The sequence below is a fragment of the Chrysemys picta genome, chromosome 4, assembly GCF_011386835.1.
Source record: "Chrysemys picta bellii isolate R12L10 chromosome 4, ASM1138683v2, whole genome shotgun sequence".
Classification (NCBI taxonomy): Eukaryota; Metazoa; Chordata; order Testudines; family Emydidae; genus Chrysemys; species Chrysemys picta.
The window spans coordinates 40,135,464-40,151,527 of NC_088794.1; the positions used below are offsets into that span (position 1 = coordinate 40,135,464).

General features: G+C 45.1%; 1 protein-coding gene across 1 annotated transcript in view; it reads left to right on the forward strand.

The window, feature by feature from the left end:
- The window catches only part of IGSF22 (immunoglobulin superfamily member 22), a 51,820-nt gene that overhangs the window by 11,845 nt on the left and 23,911 nt on the right, over positions 1–16,064 (forward strand). The window contains exons 5-15 of the mRNA XM_065594735.1: positions 80–179; positions 1,681–1,720; positions 2,235–2,412; positions 3,348–3,461; positions 4,349–4,511; positions 5,969–6,241; positions 7,730–8,014; positions 9,976–10,100; positions 10,745–10,886; positions 12,401–12,697; positions 13,243–13,545. Of these exons, the coding sequence (XP_065450807.1) occupies positions 80–179; positions 1,681–1,720; positions 2,235–2,412; positions 3,348–3,461; positions 4,349–4,511; positions 5,969–6,241; positions 7,730–8,014; positions 9,976–10,100; positions 10,745–10,886; positions 12,401–12,697; positions 13,243–13,545 (2,020 nt within the window). The remainder of the gene's footprint in view (positions 1–79; positions 180–1,680; positions 1,721–2,234; positions 2,413–3,347; positions 3,462–4,348; positions 4,512–5,968; positions 6,242–7,729; positions 8,015–9,975; positions 10,101–10,744; positions 10,887–12,400; positions 12,698–13,242; positions 13,546–16,064) is intronic.

The window sequence follows — 16,064 nt, forward strand, 5'->3', positions numbered from 1 at the left end:
ATGGAATTCCTGAGTCCATTTTAATACATTTGAGCCACTAACACTTTGGGCCTCTTTGTCCATGTGTTTCTTCTTCCAGCTGGAGTCCCTCACCGCAGATGATGCTGATAACTATAAGTGCATCGTTTCCAATGACCATGCTGATATTATCTACACTGTGTCCTTGATTGTGACTGAAAGTAAGTGCCTGGGGTCCAGCTTGATTAATAACTAGACTAATTAATTAAGAATGAGATTTGGAAGGATCCAATTAGCTCCTTTTAGGAATCTCAGTGAATGATGTTAATGCTTACTTCCAAGTGAGTTTTCACTACCAGGTGAGGGAAAAAACTACCCTGGTGTACTACTTTTTATTTGTGCAAGATGTAATGACTATAATAGTCGAGATTTCACAGTTTTCTTGCTATCTAATTTCTATCTGTGATACTTATCTCCCCCCTTCCCCATTACCATATTGTCTGAGTGCCTCACAATCTATGGTGCATTTATCCCCACAATATCCACAAGAGGTAGGGAAATGCTATTACCCCCATTTCACAGATGGAGAACTGAGGCACACAGAGACTAAGTAACCTGCCCAGGGTCACACAGGAAGTCTGTAGTGAAGCAAGAAACTGAAATTGGTTCTCCTGAGCTTGCAGCTAGTATTCTAACCACTGGACCATCTTTCCTCTCAGAGCAGGAGTGAGATTCACCTCAGACAGAGAGGGTTCACACAAAGACTAAGAAGGTTTGAGGTGGTGCAGAGGACTTGTGAGGGTGCTCTGAACTGGAGGGAATTTCACCTCAAGCACTAAAAAGCAGGCAGATCCCAACATATCTACAGTCCAGTTGGGCCATCAGGTGCACCTTTAAACTCCTCCACTTCACTCCTGATGTGTTCCTGTGCACTGCACTGGGACCCTTGTTAGCCTTTTTTGTAGACACACTTGTCACCATCCCCCTTTGTTCATTTTAATTATTAACGATGATAATTTTCCCATGATTTTTGGGGGGTGGGAAAGTAATGCTTACTGACATTTACCTGTGAGAAGCCAACGTTTCCATGGCAAACATCTTGCACTGCCATATGGGAGTTCTGGGTTTGGCAATGAATTCGGCACTCTCCTTGTCTTAGTCCCTCTCTTCCCCAAGGGTAAGAGTGACACGGAGCTTTTGGTTAGCTCCATTTTATTCTTATGTTGGCTTGTCAAAATGCAGCGAGGACATGTAGTAGCCCCAGAGCCCTGATAAAGCACACTCAGCTGGCACTACTAGGAACCAAGCATCTCCCACAAAGCTGTGACTTCCACAGAGCATCTTACCTCAGAAAAAGCTGTACGGTCATGCCCTCAGAGGAGCAACAGCATTTCCCGTCTACTACCCAGTTTGACCAGTGGATCCACCTAGTTACATATCGACAGCCCATTCCGTGCCTCATACTGCAAACTTGTAGACAGCTGCTGTTAATCACTGCTCTGTAGAACAGGGTTGGGATAGTGCTCAAATCTCCCTGCATGGCATTTTCATGTCTTAGGCCTGTCCAGCAGCTTTTGAGACTTGCTGCAGGATTTATCCCTGAGCCTGCAAAGGGCATCAAAGCCAAGGAATCCCTCATGGTGTTATTTGTATTGTTGTTTATTATTATGCTTCAGCTGACTGAATACAGTTGTTTGCTTTGGGATTTATTTATTTTTTCAGGTCAAGAAAAGTTGGATTTCAAAAAAATGCTTAAAAAACGGTGAGGAGTTTTATCTCTGGGGGATTTATGTATTATTTCTTTATTTTTATTTCTTTATTTCAAAAAGCTGAGCCGGGTTTCTCTGGTGGGCACTGAGAGACACTAGGCCATTTCTACAGAGCCACTTTACAGAGCAGAACAACAGTACAAGCAGTGCAGGGAACTGCTCCTGGCTCCCAGCTTTGGGACTGCCATGTTCAGACTCAGTAACTCACAGGTCAGCCCGCTCTTCCCCTCTGGCCTAGCACTAGAGGAGAAGGCAACTCCCAGCAGATTCTCTGACAGCAGTGCCGGGGAATTCACCCCTCCCTCCTTCCAGCAGTAAGGGAGACTAAATTCCTGCCCCTTTTTCCCACAAGCGGGGAGCCCCATTCTTGTTTGGAATCCTACCAATGGGAAGTCTGGCCCTACAGCTTCCACAGGCAGGAGCCCTGTTACATCCAAAGCTGTAGAGGTGAGAGGAGCTTTTGTCACTTTGAAATATACCCTGAATTATATGGGGGTCTATGCACAGGGGCCCTCCTGCTCCAAAGAAGAAAGCGAAGAAGGTGACTGATGAGAAGGAAATGCTTGAAATCCTCTCCAAGGTGCCGAAAAAGGACTTTGAGAAGGTCTGCATGGAATACGGCTTCACCGACTTCCGTGGCCTCCTCAAGAAGCTCAAGGAGATGAAGAAGAAAGTGGAGGTTGAGGTTAGTAATGCCGTCAGCTTTCAAAACACCTTGAACATACATTTCTATTTTTGTGTCTATAATGAACAACACTCCTACGCATAAGCCACACTACAGTAATGGCCTTCAGAGGCAGCATTGCTAAACACTTTACAGAGAGTCAGCTGTAAGCCAAGGAGAAAAGGATTACATTAGAGATGGGCCTGGAAGAAAATCCAAATCCAAACAAATTAGCAGGGGAAGGGCAGTTCAAAATCCAAAACTGGATCCACATCCAAGTTTTACATCTGGTTCTCTGGCTTGGATTTTCAAAGGGGCATAAAGTTATTAGGCGTCCAAATCCCATTGAAATTCAGTGAGGGGAATGTGCCTTCAGCCCCTTAGAAAATAATGAGTGTTGTAAAAAGAATTCTCATTGTAACAAAAGCTTCCACTTGCTCAGCCAGAAGCTTTCCTGTACTGTTGTTTATTATCTGTATTATGACAGCACCTAGAGATTTTATCCAAGGTCAGGGCCCTATTGTGCTAGGTGCTGTAAAACATAGACAGACCCTGCTCTAAAGCGTTACCATCAAAATAGAGAAGGGAGACAAGGGACATACTAATATCCCATTTTCAGATGGAGAGCTGACACACAGAAAAATTAAGTGACATGCCCAAGGTCATACAGGGAGTCTGTGGCTGAGCCAGGAATTGAACCCATCTCTGCTGTGTTCCTGTTCAAGTGCCTTAATCCCAAGGCCATCCTTGCTCTCTACATGCACAAAAAACAATACCAGATGTCCAGAAGACGGAAACAGTGTTGCTTTTTGAGTATCACAAATTCCAAGAACCAATGCGAAATAAAAATAATAGTAAAAAAATCTATTATTAATGGGAACAAAGATCCAGTCTACTTTGAGTTGTGGGAAGCAATATAGATTTCAGTTATATTTCTTCATAAACTGATCTTGCAGGCAGTCAAAGTTCTAAAACCTCTTGAGGATGTCTCAGCTAAAGTGGATTCCACAGCTATATTTGACACCATTCTGGAACTGAGGGACCCCAATACTAAGATGACATGGTATAAGGTAACCTCCCATGTTTCCTTTGGTTTGACTAAAATAGGTGGAGGTACTGAGATTCAATCTGCCAGTGTTACTTAACTGAGGGTTTAGCTATTCTAGCTGCACATTCACTTGTGGGTGGGGAAAGGTGGTAAGAATGCTCTGTATTATTCAGTGTCCTGTCTGAGAGGATCTGTTTGAGGGGTGTACAACTAGTCCTACTCCTTCCTTTTGGTTTAGGTAAAAATACTGGAGTGCTACATCTTTGGTAAAGAATCTCTCTAGCACAAATTCCCCTATTTGATTTTTTTTCTTTTTAATTTTTACTAATCCCTCCAACTGCTGACCCTCAATTTATTTTGCCTGCAATCACGATAGGCCAACTAACTCCTGATGTTTTACACAGTCCACATAAAACCACAGTGAAGTCAGTGCCAACTAAGGACTAAGCAAAAATGAAGGGCCAGATGCTGGCATCCTTTCTCACATTGAATGGTACTTTACATCGCAAGTCAGTGCACTGATTTCAGTTAGACTGTTTACAAATTCAGATACAATAGGAATAAGAACACCAGAATATAGCCCTGAGATGCTATGAGTTAAAGATGCAATAATTACCCCTCTCAGCACTACATGATATATTTTTCTAGTAGCCTATTACAGCCTCTGAAAGGCTGGCCTGCCTGGGCAAAGCATCATTGCTGATCACTGATTTCCATCTGAAAGTGGTCAGTGGGCATGTAGATTGAGGACAATTATTGTAGGGTTTACAGTGCAGCCCCACTGTTGGCTCACCTGCTGGACAAGCCTCTTAAACATGGTGTTGTACATATTCCACGTGCACCTATGTCTCTTGGAAGAGCCTTTCAAAGGTGCCACGTTGTCAAAGATGTCAATGTTCTCCTTTTCAGGGTAATGATCCCTTGCGTATTCAGTACTGCCTAGGAAAATATGAAATAAAGCAGATGGGTACAAAGTATATGCTGTACGTCTTAAACGTGAATGAAAAAGACTGGGGCACCTACAGTCTAATTGTAGCTGACAAGAAACTCTCAGCACAACTGAAAGTAATAGGTAATTTTTTATTTTTAAATGCATGATAGTGCGTATGTCATGATGAAACTGAAGATTACGTACTTAAAAGGACACTGTCAAGGTTGGTGAGTCAAACTGGAATCTATGTATCTTTTCTTATATCTATTTGCAACATCCATGACTCACTGGTCTTTCTATCCTGAAAAAGAAAACCACTACTGTATATGCCATGATCAACCTCACAATAACCACTGTGCACATACGATCAAGGGATGTACGTCTGAGATGGTAAATTTCAGCATGAAGCTTGGTTATTATACACAATAGGCCAAATTCCCCACTGACGTCAGTGGGGTTGGCTGGGATATGAGTCAGCAGAGTGTAAGAGGGAAAGGAGTAAATGATGAAAAACACCTTAGCAATGTCCTTTTAATGGAAGTGAACCATGCTTACACAAAGTCACCAGGAATGGAGGGGAATGTACACGCCCAGAGAAGATGGGAGACCTTTCTCCATTGTTAGTCCTTGCTGTTACAGGACAAGTGTGTGGTTGCAGTTTCTCAGGAAATCATGGAGCCTGACCATTTTGCATACAGCAACAAAGCTGCCTTAAATTATAGCCCAAATCATCAGGATAAAGACTGTCACCTTCCTTACCCACAGAACTCCTGTTACTCCCCTTATCTGACAACTCTTTCTGTTGTAGCTGGCCCATCTCCTGGGGACATGTTCTGCCACTATTACTTGCATTGGGAAGTATCTTATTTTCCTACTTGTTTTCAAGGGGACCACAGGAAGAATAAGGTCCTCCTGGTGCTGTCAGTTCTCATTCTTTATTCATGAAAGTAAAATATTACACTATGTGGCAAATGCAAGTAGATGGATTTGACACAGGATATCCAGTAGGGTGACAAACTCCTTCCCTTAGGCCACAGAGTGATCATAGAACTGCTCTGTTTCTGATACGGCAGCCTCAGGGGTGTCTGACCTGACTGCCGTCTCTCTGCGTGGCAGATGGCTCCAGATGAAACTCCAGGAAGGTTTCTGGATCTCGGCTGCCTTGACTGAGATCATTTGCTTTACGGTGACTAGAATAAAGGGGAGAAAAAGAATAGGAGTAAGGCAGAAGAACTGAACTAAGAAGCAGTGTGTGCACTGGTGATCAGCTTTGTAGGAAAACTTTCAACTTTTATTAAGTCCCAGGGACCATGATCAGCCATAGCATAAGTGGACGCAGGTCTCTGTGAAGTTAATAAGAGGTGTGCCAGCTTATATTAAGGATGAATTTGTCCCTGTTATCTCCATGCAAAAGAAATCAAAATGGTAGGGCCCAGTTCTCAGGTGGTGCAAATCAATGTAGCTCTATTGACTTCAATGGAGCTATGTTGATTTACTCCAGCTGAGGATCTGGCCCAACACAATGTAGGAAAAACCCCTACATTTAGGAACAAATTTAAACTGTTAGCATGACTGTTTGTCTGTCAACATCTTAACAGATGAGCCCCTAAAGTTCCTGGCAGAACTGAAGCCACTGAAAGTGACAGAAAGGCAGACAGCAGTGTTTGAAATCCGCCTGTCCAAAAAAGTGCCCAATTTCACCTGGAAGTTCAATGGGAAGGAGCTGAAGCGGGACGACAAATATGAGATCATCACATCTGACGATGGATTAACCCACACATTGAAAATTAAGGATGTTCGGCCCAGCGACATTGGAGAGTTTAGCGCCCAGGCTGGGGATCTGGTGCAGAAAGCGCCACTCTTCATTGAACGTAAGTGATGCAGGGATGGCATGCCTGAGCAGTATGTATGTAATCAAACCCTTCACAGCAGCATTTGAATAGGGGACCTACAGAAATAAAAAGCACCACTAAACCCCGTTAGCTGAAAGTAGTAGCAGACTCATCAAGTGCTTTTGAGGATCAGTCACTGAAGGGGACAAAGACCATACGCTTCTGTTGTGGGTTCCATAGACTGTAGGGAATTTTAGAAGAACCCTCTCATTAGTGCTACCATAGGTTCAGAAGGCACAGTCCCTCCCTCACGGACATTTAGCTATTTATCATTGTCAAACTGATCTGATTTAAAACACAGAGGGCAAATGCATAGAGAAATTTGATGGGAAAGGGAGGAGTTTATCATCAAAAGCACAATAAGACTTACTGATTACATGAAAATAGAGATCAATCAAAATGGAGCAAAGAAAAAAAACATGTATTCAACTCAGAATCTGCTGCATTTCAACAGAAAAGGAGATGACCCCTGTGTATGTTTTGCATCAGTTTAAGGCTGCAAAGCTCTTCAGGGATCGTGGGCAAATGTAAGATCAGTGCTATCACCAGTATTGTGGTAACCATATCCAACACTACAATACCTTGGATTCCTTTCTAAGGGTACGTCTTCACTAGCCGCCATATCGGCGGGTAGCAATAGATTTATCCGGGATCGATATATCGCGTCTCGTTAAGACGCGATATATCGATCCCCGAACGTGCTCACCGTCGACTCCGGAACTCCACCAGAGCGAGCGGCGGTAGCGCAGTCGACGGACGGGGGAGCCACGGCCGTCGATCCTGCACCATCTGGACTCCAGGTAATTCGATCCAAGATACTTCGACTTCAGCTACGCTATTCACGTAGCTGAAGTTGCGTATCTTGGATCAATCCCCCCCCCCCCACTGTAGACCAGCCCTAATATTGTTTTTGGTGAAAGAGCTATCTCCATCGCCCTACTCATGTGGCCCCAGTACTTTACCCTCCCCATCTCTCTGTGATTCCTGTCCATGCTACTCCGTGCCCGCAGCAAAGGTTATCAACCTGCCCTTCTCAGATGTGTCCCAGAATTCTTTGCAGTCATTACCAAGGGGCTTCAAATAGAATCAGCATAATTGTTTTGGAGGTATTTGAAGAGGACCAGTTGCAAACAACTAAACAAGTCTTTTTCGGTGGAACCATAGAGTTAAGGAATAGGAGCCGGCCTCTCACGTTTCAATTTAGGTCTCCATCCAAAGGCTATTACATGAGGCACCAAGGTTTTACTCAGACAGCAGTGCATGCTCATCAGGGAAAATATGTCCCCTACAGAAGCGGCAGCATCTTGGAAGTAAAGTTCCAAGCTTGGGATCTCTCTCCCCCACAGCAGCATATTAATACCCTGCTGAGGTGATGCTAGCAGACCCTCTCTAGCCTTGATTTCTAAGATTATTTCCCAAATATGAAATTTCATACTGCTGATCTCTTTACCCTCCTTCTTTCTCAAGGAATTCCAATTAAATTTGTCAGCAACCTGAAGAATGTCCGAGTCAAGGAGAAGGGGAAAGCTTGCCTGGAGTGCGAGCTGACCTCTAAAGATGTTACGCTGAAGTGGATGAAGGATGGGAGAGTGATTGAGAGGTCTGACAAATACAGCATGACACATGAAGGGAAGAGGGCAGAGCTGATCATTGACGATGCTGAGCTGAGTGACTCAGGAGAGTACACAGTGGTTGCTATGCAAGATAATGACCCAACGGAGTACTACAGCACTTCCAATGTAACTGTGGAAGGTAAGGGCAACTGGGTCAAGAGAGTGGTTTGAATTGAGAAAAGAAACAAACTTTAATCGTGCTGCACTGTTCTACATTACAGAGATGCTGTGTTGTCTAGTGTTATAGCAGGGGACTTGGCATCAAGTGACTTGGGTTCTGTTCCTCACTCGGCAGTGTACTTGCTGTTTGACATGGGGCAAATCACTTAACCTCCTAGTGCATCTGTTTCCCTGTTTGTAGAGCAGAGATAATAGATAACCATTATCTGCTAAGTGCTTTTCTTTGATCCAAGATGCTATATAAGCGTATAGCAGTAGATCTCAAATTAAGACCTTGCATACGGGCATCTGAAACTCACAAGCATTCAGTGTATTGTCTTTGTGATTTTAATCAGTGTGAGCATAAGGGAGTCTTATCCTGATGCTTTAAAGTGTCCCACGCAGCGTCTGATTGCCTCCTGCCTAGTACTCGTAGTACATAGGCCACAGTTTCAGGAGATCACTGGCGTAAATATTAATGATCATTATTGTTACATTAACAAATATTGTAACGGGATTATTAGTTCTGTAGAATAAACTGCTGTGTAGAAAATTCAATGGAAAGAGGCAAAGCCAGAAAGGGGGGAAAAAAATCACCACAACCCAGTTGCATGCACCTCGTACTGCAGCTTAAACCAGAGTCAGATTTTTCCAAGCCACTTTCTGAGTTCTAGTGGCCTTTACCATATTCAGGTGACTAATGGTGAAGGCAGATTGGCTTTGATTTATACCGACCTTCCTGCCATAAAAAGTGTTGTCTTATAGAAGCCCAGCTTAGAAAAACCAGCCCACAAAATGAATGGATAAACACCCATTTCCCCCACATAAAGCCAGACAGTGTGGCATGACAGGGGCAGTGCATAGACCTGTCATTCAGGAAGGACAGGCTCAGGACGAACCTCAGTATTCATAATTCTGGGAAGGATGGAGAGACCAAATGCAGCACAGGTTTAAACAAGGCCAATTGGGGGCTTGGGTATACTCTGAGAGGGAGATTTGACCCCACCCCAACTGTGACCCTGCCCCTACCCCAAGGGCTCCACCCCTACATGGGGTGGCAAAGGCAAGGGACACCCACACAACAGCTGGGCTGGGCACACCACCCTTTCCACAGACCACTACTCCTCATCTCCAGATGAACTGGGGTCTGTTCCGAAAGAGGGAAGGACTCTTCCCCACCCACCTGAGCAGAGGACTCGGGGTGGGGGGGAAGGAGACTCTGCCAATACCACCTCAGCAGAGCCAGGGTGGGGTGGCAACAAAAGCCCTTCACAATGCAGTCTTCTACCAGAGTAGTTTGGCATGAGTCCCCCCACCCTGCGCCCAAGATCATGGTGTTTCAGAGTTAACAGCCCTTTGAAATGAATGTGGCGATTCACTCTTTTACAGCTATTGTTTCAGGCTCCCTGCGGACTCAGGCAGAGGTCACTGCATGGGTTACACACAGGTCACATTTTCAGCATATCTTTGTGCAGCCATGAGGGCTATGAAGAGAATGGTTTTAAAATGAAAACTCAGATTCCTGTGCCATCATCTGCCTATAGAGACTATCCCTTAACCTGGCCCTGGGTTTGTGGAATGTGCCTGTTCATGTCAGGTTGAATTTGGCTCTTGGTCTTCAGGGGAAGGGAGGGAAGAGGCCAACACAGACTGATATATGAGTGCCATCTACAGGCCACTTGTTAGAATTACATAAACAGCCGCTGCTTTTGAGTTTGGTAAGTTCAAAAAATTGAACTTATCAATTAGAGACAGGAGCCAGTGTTTGATCCTAGTTTAAGTGTCTAGTTGTTTATCCCAACTGAACCAAACAGTTTTATGGTATGAGGTTTATCCCTTGCTAATTCTGTGCTTTGGTGCAGAAGCGCTCGATGAGTCAAAGTTGTTTTTACTCATTGTCCTCATTCACTTATTCCTTACTCTCCCTGGGATTTTTTTCAGAGAGATTTGCTACAGTCAAGAGCGGTATGTCTGATGTTCAGGCTCCAACTGGGAACCCAGCAGAGCTCTGCGTTGTCCTCAATGATGAGAAGGTAGAGGGAGTTTGGCTGAAGGACGGAAAAGAGGTAAAGAGTTTATATTGTAATTAGAAAAATGAAGGGCTGGAAAAACTTAGTGGGATTTTTGCCTGAGTAAGGACTGCAGGAACTGGCTCAGTGTTGATAACTTGGAAAGGAACCTAGAATAAGGACGGACAAACTGGTTTAAGTCTTCCCAACTCAAATGGAACCTCAGTCTTCTTTATGTTTTGAAGCCCTTTAACTTGGCACCCACCCTTTGTTTGTGTGTCAACTATCTTCCTCTGCCAAGTACCCCACAAGTCATCGGATCACTCCCTTCCCACACCTTCTAACCAACCTTCTCAGCCTCTCCTTCTCTCTCATGGAATCACATCCTTCCCCACAGGGTCAGCAGGTCTCCCTCCCCCCAGGTCATCAGCAAATTTGGCAATTCCACTGGACACCAAGGTGCTGCCCCAGTCAGATTTCATGGGCAGAGTGGCTCCCCCAGTGAGAAGCACCGATCATTCAGATCCTCACAGTGAATACATAACACTCTACACTGACACTCTTTTCAGCCAAGAATCACAAAGCATTTTACAAGCATACAAGCCAGGATTCCTGACTCTTTGTCCCTTGTTCTAATCAGGCCCTTATACTCAAGAATCTCTGATTAGGTCTTTTGTAAGATGCCTTAATCTTCCTTTCAGATCACGGATATGACAGGGATCCAGATAGTCAAGCAGGGAGCTGTCCACAAATTGATCATTGACAAAATGGGAGAGGAACATGAAGGGAAGTACACGTTCAGAGCCAAGGGGGCAGAAAGTGAGGCCACCGTTGCCATTGCAGGTACTACCTCCTTTCCCTAACACTACTCACCAATCAATCACTTGCAGGTGTCGGATCAAATTTCTAACAGGCCTCCTTCCTGTGGCATGCCACGTTTGCAGGCTCATCCATTTGTGTGTGCAAAACCCCATTTCTTGATACACAAAAGGGCATTTGCTCACACTTTAATGGGAGTAAATCAGGAAATCATTTTAAGTGGCTATATTAGGGCCTATTTTTAAGCATCGCAATTTGAAAAATGTGGTCTGAACCATTTTTTGAGTATTGCTTCTGTAGGAACAACAAGAAAAATCTTCTAGTAGGAAAATATTTTTTTGCTTAACTCTTGGCAGACAGATGGCGCTAATTGAACTCATCAAACTCCCTTCACTTTTAGCATAGCAGTCAACTTGTCTCTGTCCTCTAAATGAGGGGGGCTCCTACTGGTGATTGCTACTGAGACATCAGGCAGAGTTTATCACAAACTAGTTATTAACATATGAACATTCAAGATTGAAAAAAATGTAACTGAACTCTGTTTAACTAAAAACCCACATTGAGCAATGGTTGGGGTTACAAATGGTGACTTTTTTTTGTTCAAAAAAGGATTTTTTGACAAAAAGTGGCCTTTTATAAATGAAATTTTTCATGGAAAAAAATTGTTTCTAAAAGTTGAGGGTTGTGTGCACAAAAAATGAAAACAGAAATTGTTTCACTGGGGGGGGGGTCAGTTTTTCATTGACAAACAGGACAATTTCAGCAAAATATGTTTTTTAAAATTATGAAATCTTTTTTATAAAAAAATTGGCAGAAAATACTGTTTTCGAGCCAGTTCTAGTGGAAGCCCTATTCTGCAACACTTACTCATAGTGCACAATACTTTACTATTCCCGTAGTACCTTACTCTGCAAGTAGTTTCACTGGTTTCATAGAACCAAAGGGTTAGAAGGGACTGCCAGGGTCATCTAGTCTAAGACCATGCCAAGATGTTGAATCCCTATGGAACCACATTTGAGACCTCCTTCCAATCTAACATCACTCCATGAATAATTACTCATTGTTTGCAGTTGCTTAAGCAATTATGTGTGCACTTAATGGATACATAATTTCATAGTACTCAGGAGAATTTGGCCCTTGGTCAGAAGCATCACAGGGACTTAGCCATGTGCCTCACAGAGCTTAGAATAACCACAGAATCTTCAGTCCTCTTGAACTCAGGGACTTCTTGAGACTGATGCTCCCTGGAGACCCCTTGTCTCCTCTTCTGCTGATCTGGACCATCTTGGGCAAGCCAGACAGGTCTCTGTACGGTAATTGGGAAAACTGGAATATCTGAATCCAAATGTAGTGAATATACTGGGTGCCCCTCAGGACCTTCATAAAATCAGGGATTCTACCATTAAAGAAATTTGAGGGTGAAGGAGTTAAGGCCCTGAACAATGCCACCATTGCAGGGGAACTCACTAATGCATTAAAAGCACCAAAGTACCTTTGTGGCTGCAGTTATTCATGTGTCTTTTCCATTTTTTTCCAAGATGCTCCTGTCATTGACCCATCTGTGCTGGAACTTTTGACTGCACACCCAGTGACTGTGAAGGCTGGGCATACAGCATACATCAAGGTCCCATTCAAGGGAAAGCCACTGCCAAAAATCACCTGGTTCAAGGATGGTATTGAGGTGACAGAAGAAGAGCGGGTTGTGATGGAAAAAGCCAGTGACTATGCAACGCTCACAATAAAAAAGTGTGTGAGAGAAGACAGTGGAACCATTATGCTGAAGCTGAAAAATGATTGTGGTTCAGCTGTTGCTAATATGTTTCTGAATGTTGTTGGTAGGTCCTGAACAAATCATTTATAGCAATTCACTGGTTCTGTAGACATGTAGCGTTGTAAAAGTGCATTTTGAGGCCATGTGAGTCCAAAGCTCAGAAGTCCCTGCATGGGGGACAGAATGTGACTCAGGGCTGGTCTACACTGGGGGCGGAGAGGGGGGATCGATCTAAGATACGCAACTTCAGCTACGTGAATAGCTTAGCTGAAGTCGAAGTATCTTAGATCGATTTACCTCGGGTCCTTACGGCACGGGATCGACAGCCGCGGCTCCCCCGTCGACTCCGCTACCGCCGCTTGCTCCAGTGGAGTTCCGGAGTCGATGGGGAGCGCGTTCGGGGATCGATATATCATGTGTTAACGAGACGCGATATATTGATCCCCAATAAATCGATCGCTACCCGCCGATACGGTGGGTAGTCTGGACGTACCCTCAGAAGATCAGCTGGTGTAAATCAGTGTAACTCCAACACCGATTTACACCAAATGAGGAGATAGCCTTCTAAATAATGGCCATCCACTCACTGTTTATCTCCCAATGTTGCAGACAAACCAAAACCACCGCAGGGTAAAGTGGAATTTCTAGAGCGTACGGGAAAATGCATTCAAATGAAATGGAAAGCACCCAGAGACAATGGAGGAAAGCAAGTGACCCACTTCATCATTGAAAAGAAGATGGCTGGGAAAAAGTCCTGGATCAAAATTGGGGAAACTGACAGCAAACAAACCACATTTGCCACTGATAAGGTAGAGGAAGGTAAAGCCTATCAGTTCAGAATCATTGCTGTCAATGCAGAAGGTCTGAGTGATCCACTGGAGACAGAAGAAATCTTTGCTGGAGAACCTATTGGTAAGCACCTGAGCATGCCAGAGCTGCCATTTTTAATGTGGTTTTATTTTTGCTCCTTCCCCCCCGTCAAGAGGGCATTGTCTCTTCTTTGACTTTCTGCACTTCAGGGCTGAAAGCTCCAAGAAGGGCAGGCCCTTTGTAACCATCCCTTACTTGGTTTGACAGCAGGGTTTGAACCAGGGACAATGTCCTTTGACGGCAAGCAGTAGGGTATTCAAAAACTGCTCCTATGGACTAGCCACTAGAGGGAGCTAAGACCCACACTCGCCTAATGTGGGTTACCAGGCTTAACAGAATACCTGCCTTATTTGTGTTGTCTTAGATCACCCGCTGAGAGATACCCAAAACAAAAATAAGGCAAGGGGAGATTCTGCACCATTTGCTATTCAATGTTGTTAGTTGTTTTTATACAAGAGCAGTGTTGTGTATGGTACGGCTGCTTGAAATTGGAAATTTTTTCGTCAAATCCATTTTTTGACAAAAATGGGGAGTGGAGGGAGCAAAACAAATTTTTTTAAAGTGTCTACTTTCTATGGAAAATTTAAATTAAAAAAATGAATGCCCAAAAAGTTTTTTAGCCAAAAACGGAAATACTTCAATTCTGAAATGCTTTCAGAGTGTCTCATGAGATTTGTAATGTAGGCACCTCATGCTCCCATTCTCTTCTATGGGCCAGGATCCCCAGCCAAAGTACACCTCCAATGATGCACCACACCCATCTAACTTGCTATCGTTCACAGTCTTAGTGCATCATGGGAGATGTAGTCCAATCAGGAAGCTCAGCCAACACAAGAGAATGAGAGCCTGAGGTGCTGGAACTACAGCTTCCAATAGGCACTGTTGCAGCATTTCAGAATACAAATATTTTATTTTTTGAATGAAAAATTTCCATTTTTTTATTTTTCACTGAAAATGTGAAATTTCACTAAAAATTATTTTCCACGTTTTAAAAAAACAATTAATTGGCCAATTCTCTGGTGGAACTTCCAACCTTGGTTATTCTTCTTCAAGTGTTTGCTCATGTCCATTCCATATTGGGGTGTGTGCTCGTCACATGCACCGGTGCCTGAAGTTTTTCCCTCAGCAGTATCTGTAGGGGACTGGCTCTGGTGCCCTTTGGAATGGCACCCACATGGTGCGGTATAAGGGGTACCACTGGCTCCCACCACCCTCAGTTCCTTTTTGCCGCCAGTGACGGTGCTGGAATGTCTGCTGCTTCAGGTAGCGCTGTTCTGTTATCTGTTCTTGCAAATTTTGAAATCCTGTAAAATAGTTATATATAGTTAGTAGTTTCTTAGTTGCTCTTAGTAGTCGTTCTCGAACTCTTCGTTAGTCCCGGACGGGACCCAGCCAGGGGTTAGGGCATGCCCCAGTCCCCAGGCTTTAAGCCCTGCGATCACTGCAAATGGCGTATGCCCATCAGCGATCCACATACCAGCTGCCTAAGGTGCTTAGGCGAAGGGCACATAAGTGACAACTGCCATATCTGCAAGTCCTTCAAACCTAGGGTGAAAAAGGAGCGCAATATCCATCTAAAAGGGCTCCTAATGGAGTCGGCACTCACTCCGTCACCGGAGCAGCGGTCCGACTCCACACCGAGCACCGTGGCCTCCATGCGCAGTGCTCCCCCGGTGCAGTCCACTAGCCAGCACCGGTCTCACTCCATGGCTCTAGTCAAGAAGCCAAAAAAGACTGTGATGGGAAGATCTACCTCCCGCAAGGGAAAGGAAAGGGTGGGGGAGAGCCAAGACCCATGTCAGGTGGCTCAACATCCCCCTCAGGAAGTCGGGCCCCAGCTCAAGTCGAGCGGCGCAGCCCATCCCATTGCAGCCCATCCCATTGCCTGTGACTCCAGATAGCCGTGCAGGCCCCGGCCAGCTTCAGGTGTTGTCGACGCCCGAAGCCCTTCAAGCAGCTCAGGAGATCCTGACACTCCCGGTGCCGCCCTCATCGGCTCCTGTGGTACCCCAGTCTCGGGGAAAATCCACATTGGGACCTATGCGTGTGTCCCCGCCTCAGTGGTACCATTCCCCATCGAGAGGGATATCCCACCAGCATTCGCCCACCCGCAGCTGCCACACCTCAAGACTGCAGAGGCAGGCTCTGCAGAGCCCTCTTTGGTCCCCATATTGGGGGCACTGATCGAGGGACTCGAGGCGTACTTCGCCCGTAGATTGGTGCAGACCCTCTGAGGCACATGCCATCCAGCAAGAATCCTGGGACCGGCCCCGACAGTCTTCAAGGGCCCACGACTGATCCTGGGACCGATCGGACACCAGAGACTGCCGATCGCCAGGCCGTCATCACCTGTTTCCAAAGGGAAGGTCACCCTACTCAGGACAATCCTCCCAGCAACCTGCCTGTAGTAGCTCCCGTTCCTGTTTGATGTCCTGGTACTGGTCGAGTAGCATGAGGCGTGGATCGCCAGGTATCCAACGCAGATCTGCCGAATGCCGTCAGTCCCCAAGAGCCTGACCAAGACAGTTTCGCTCAGACAGGTCGGCTTCAGGACGCAGCAA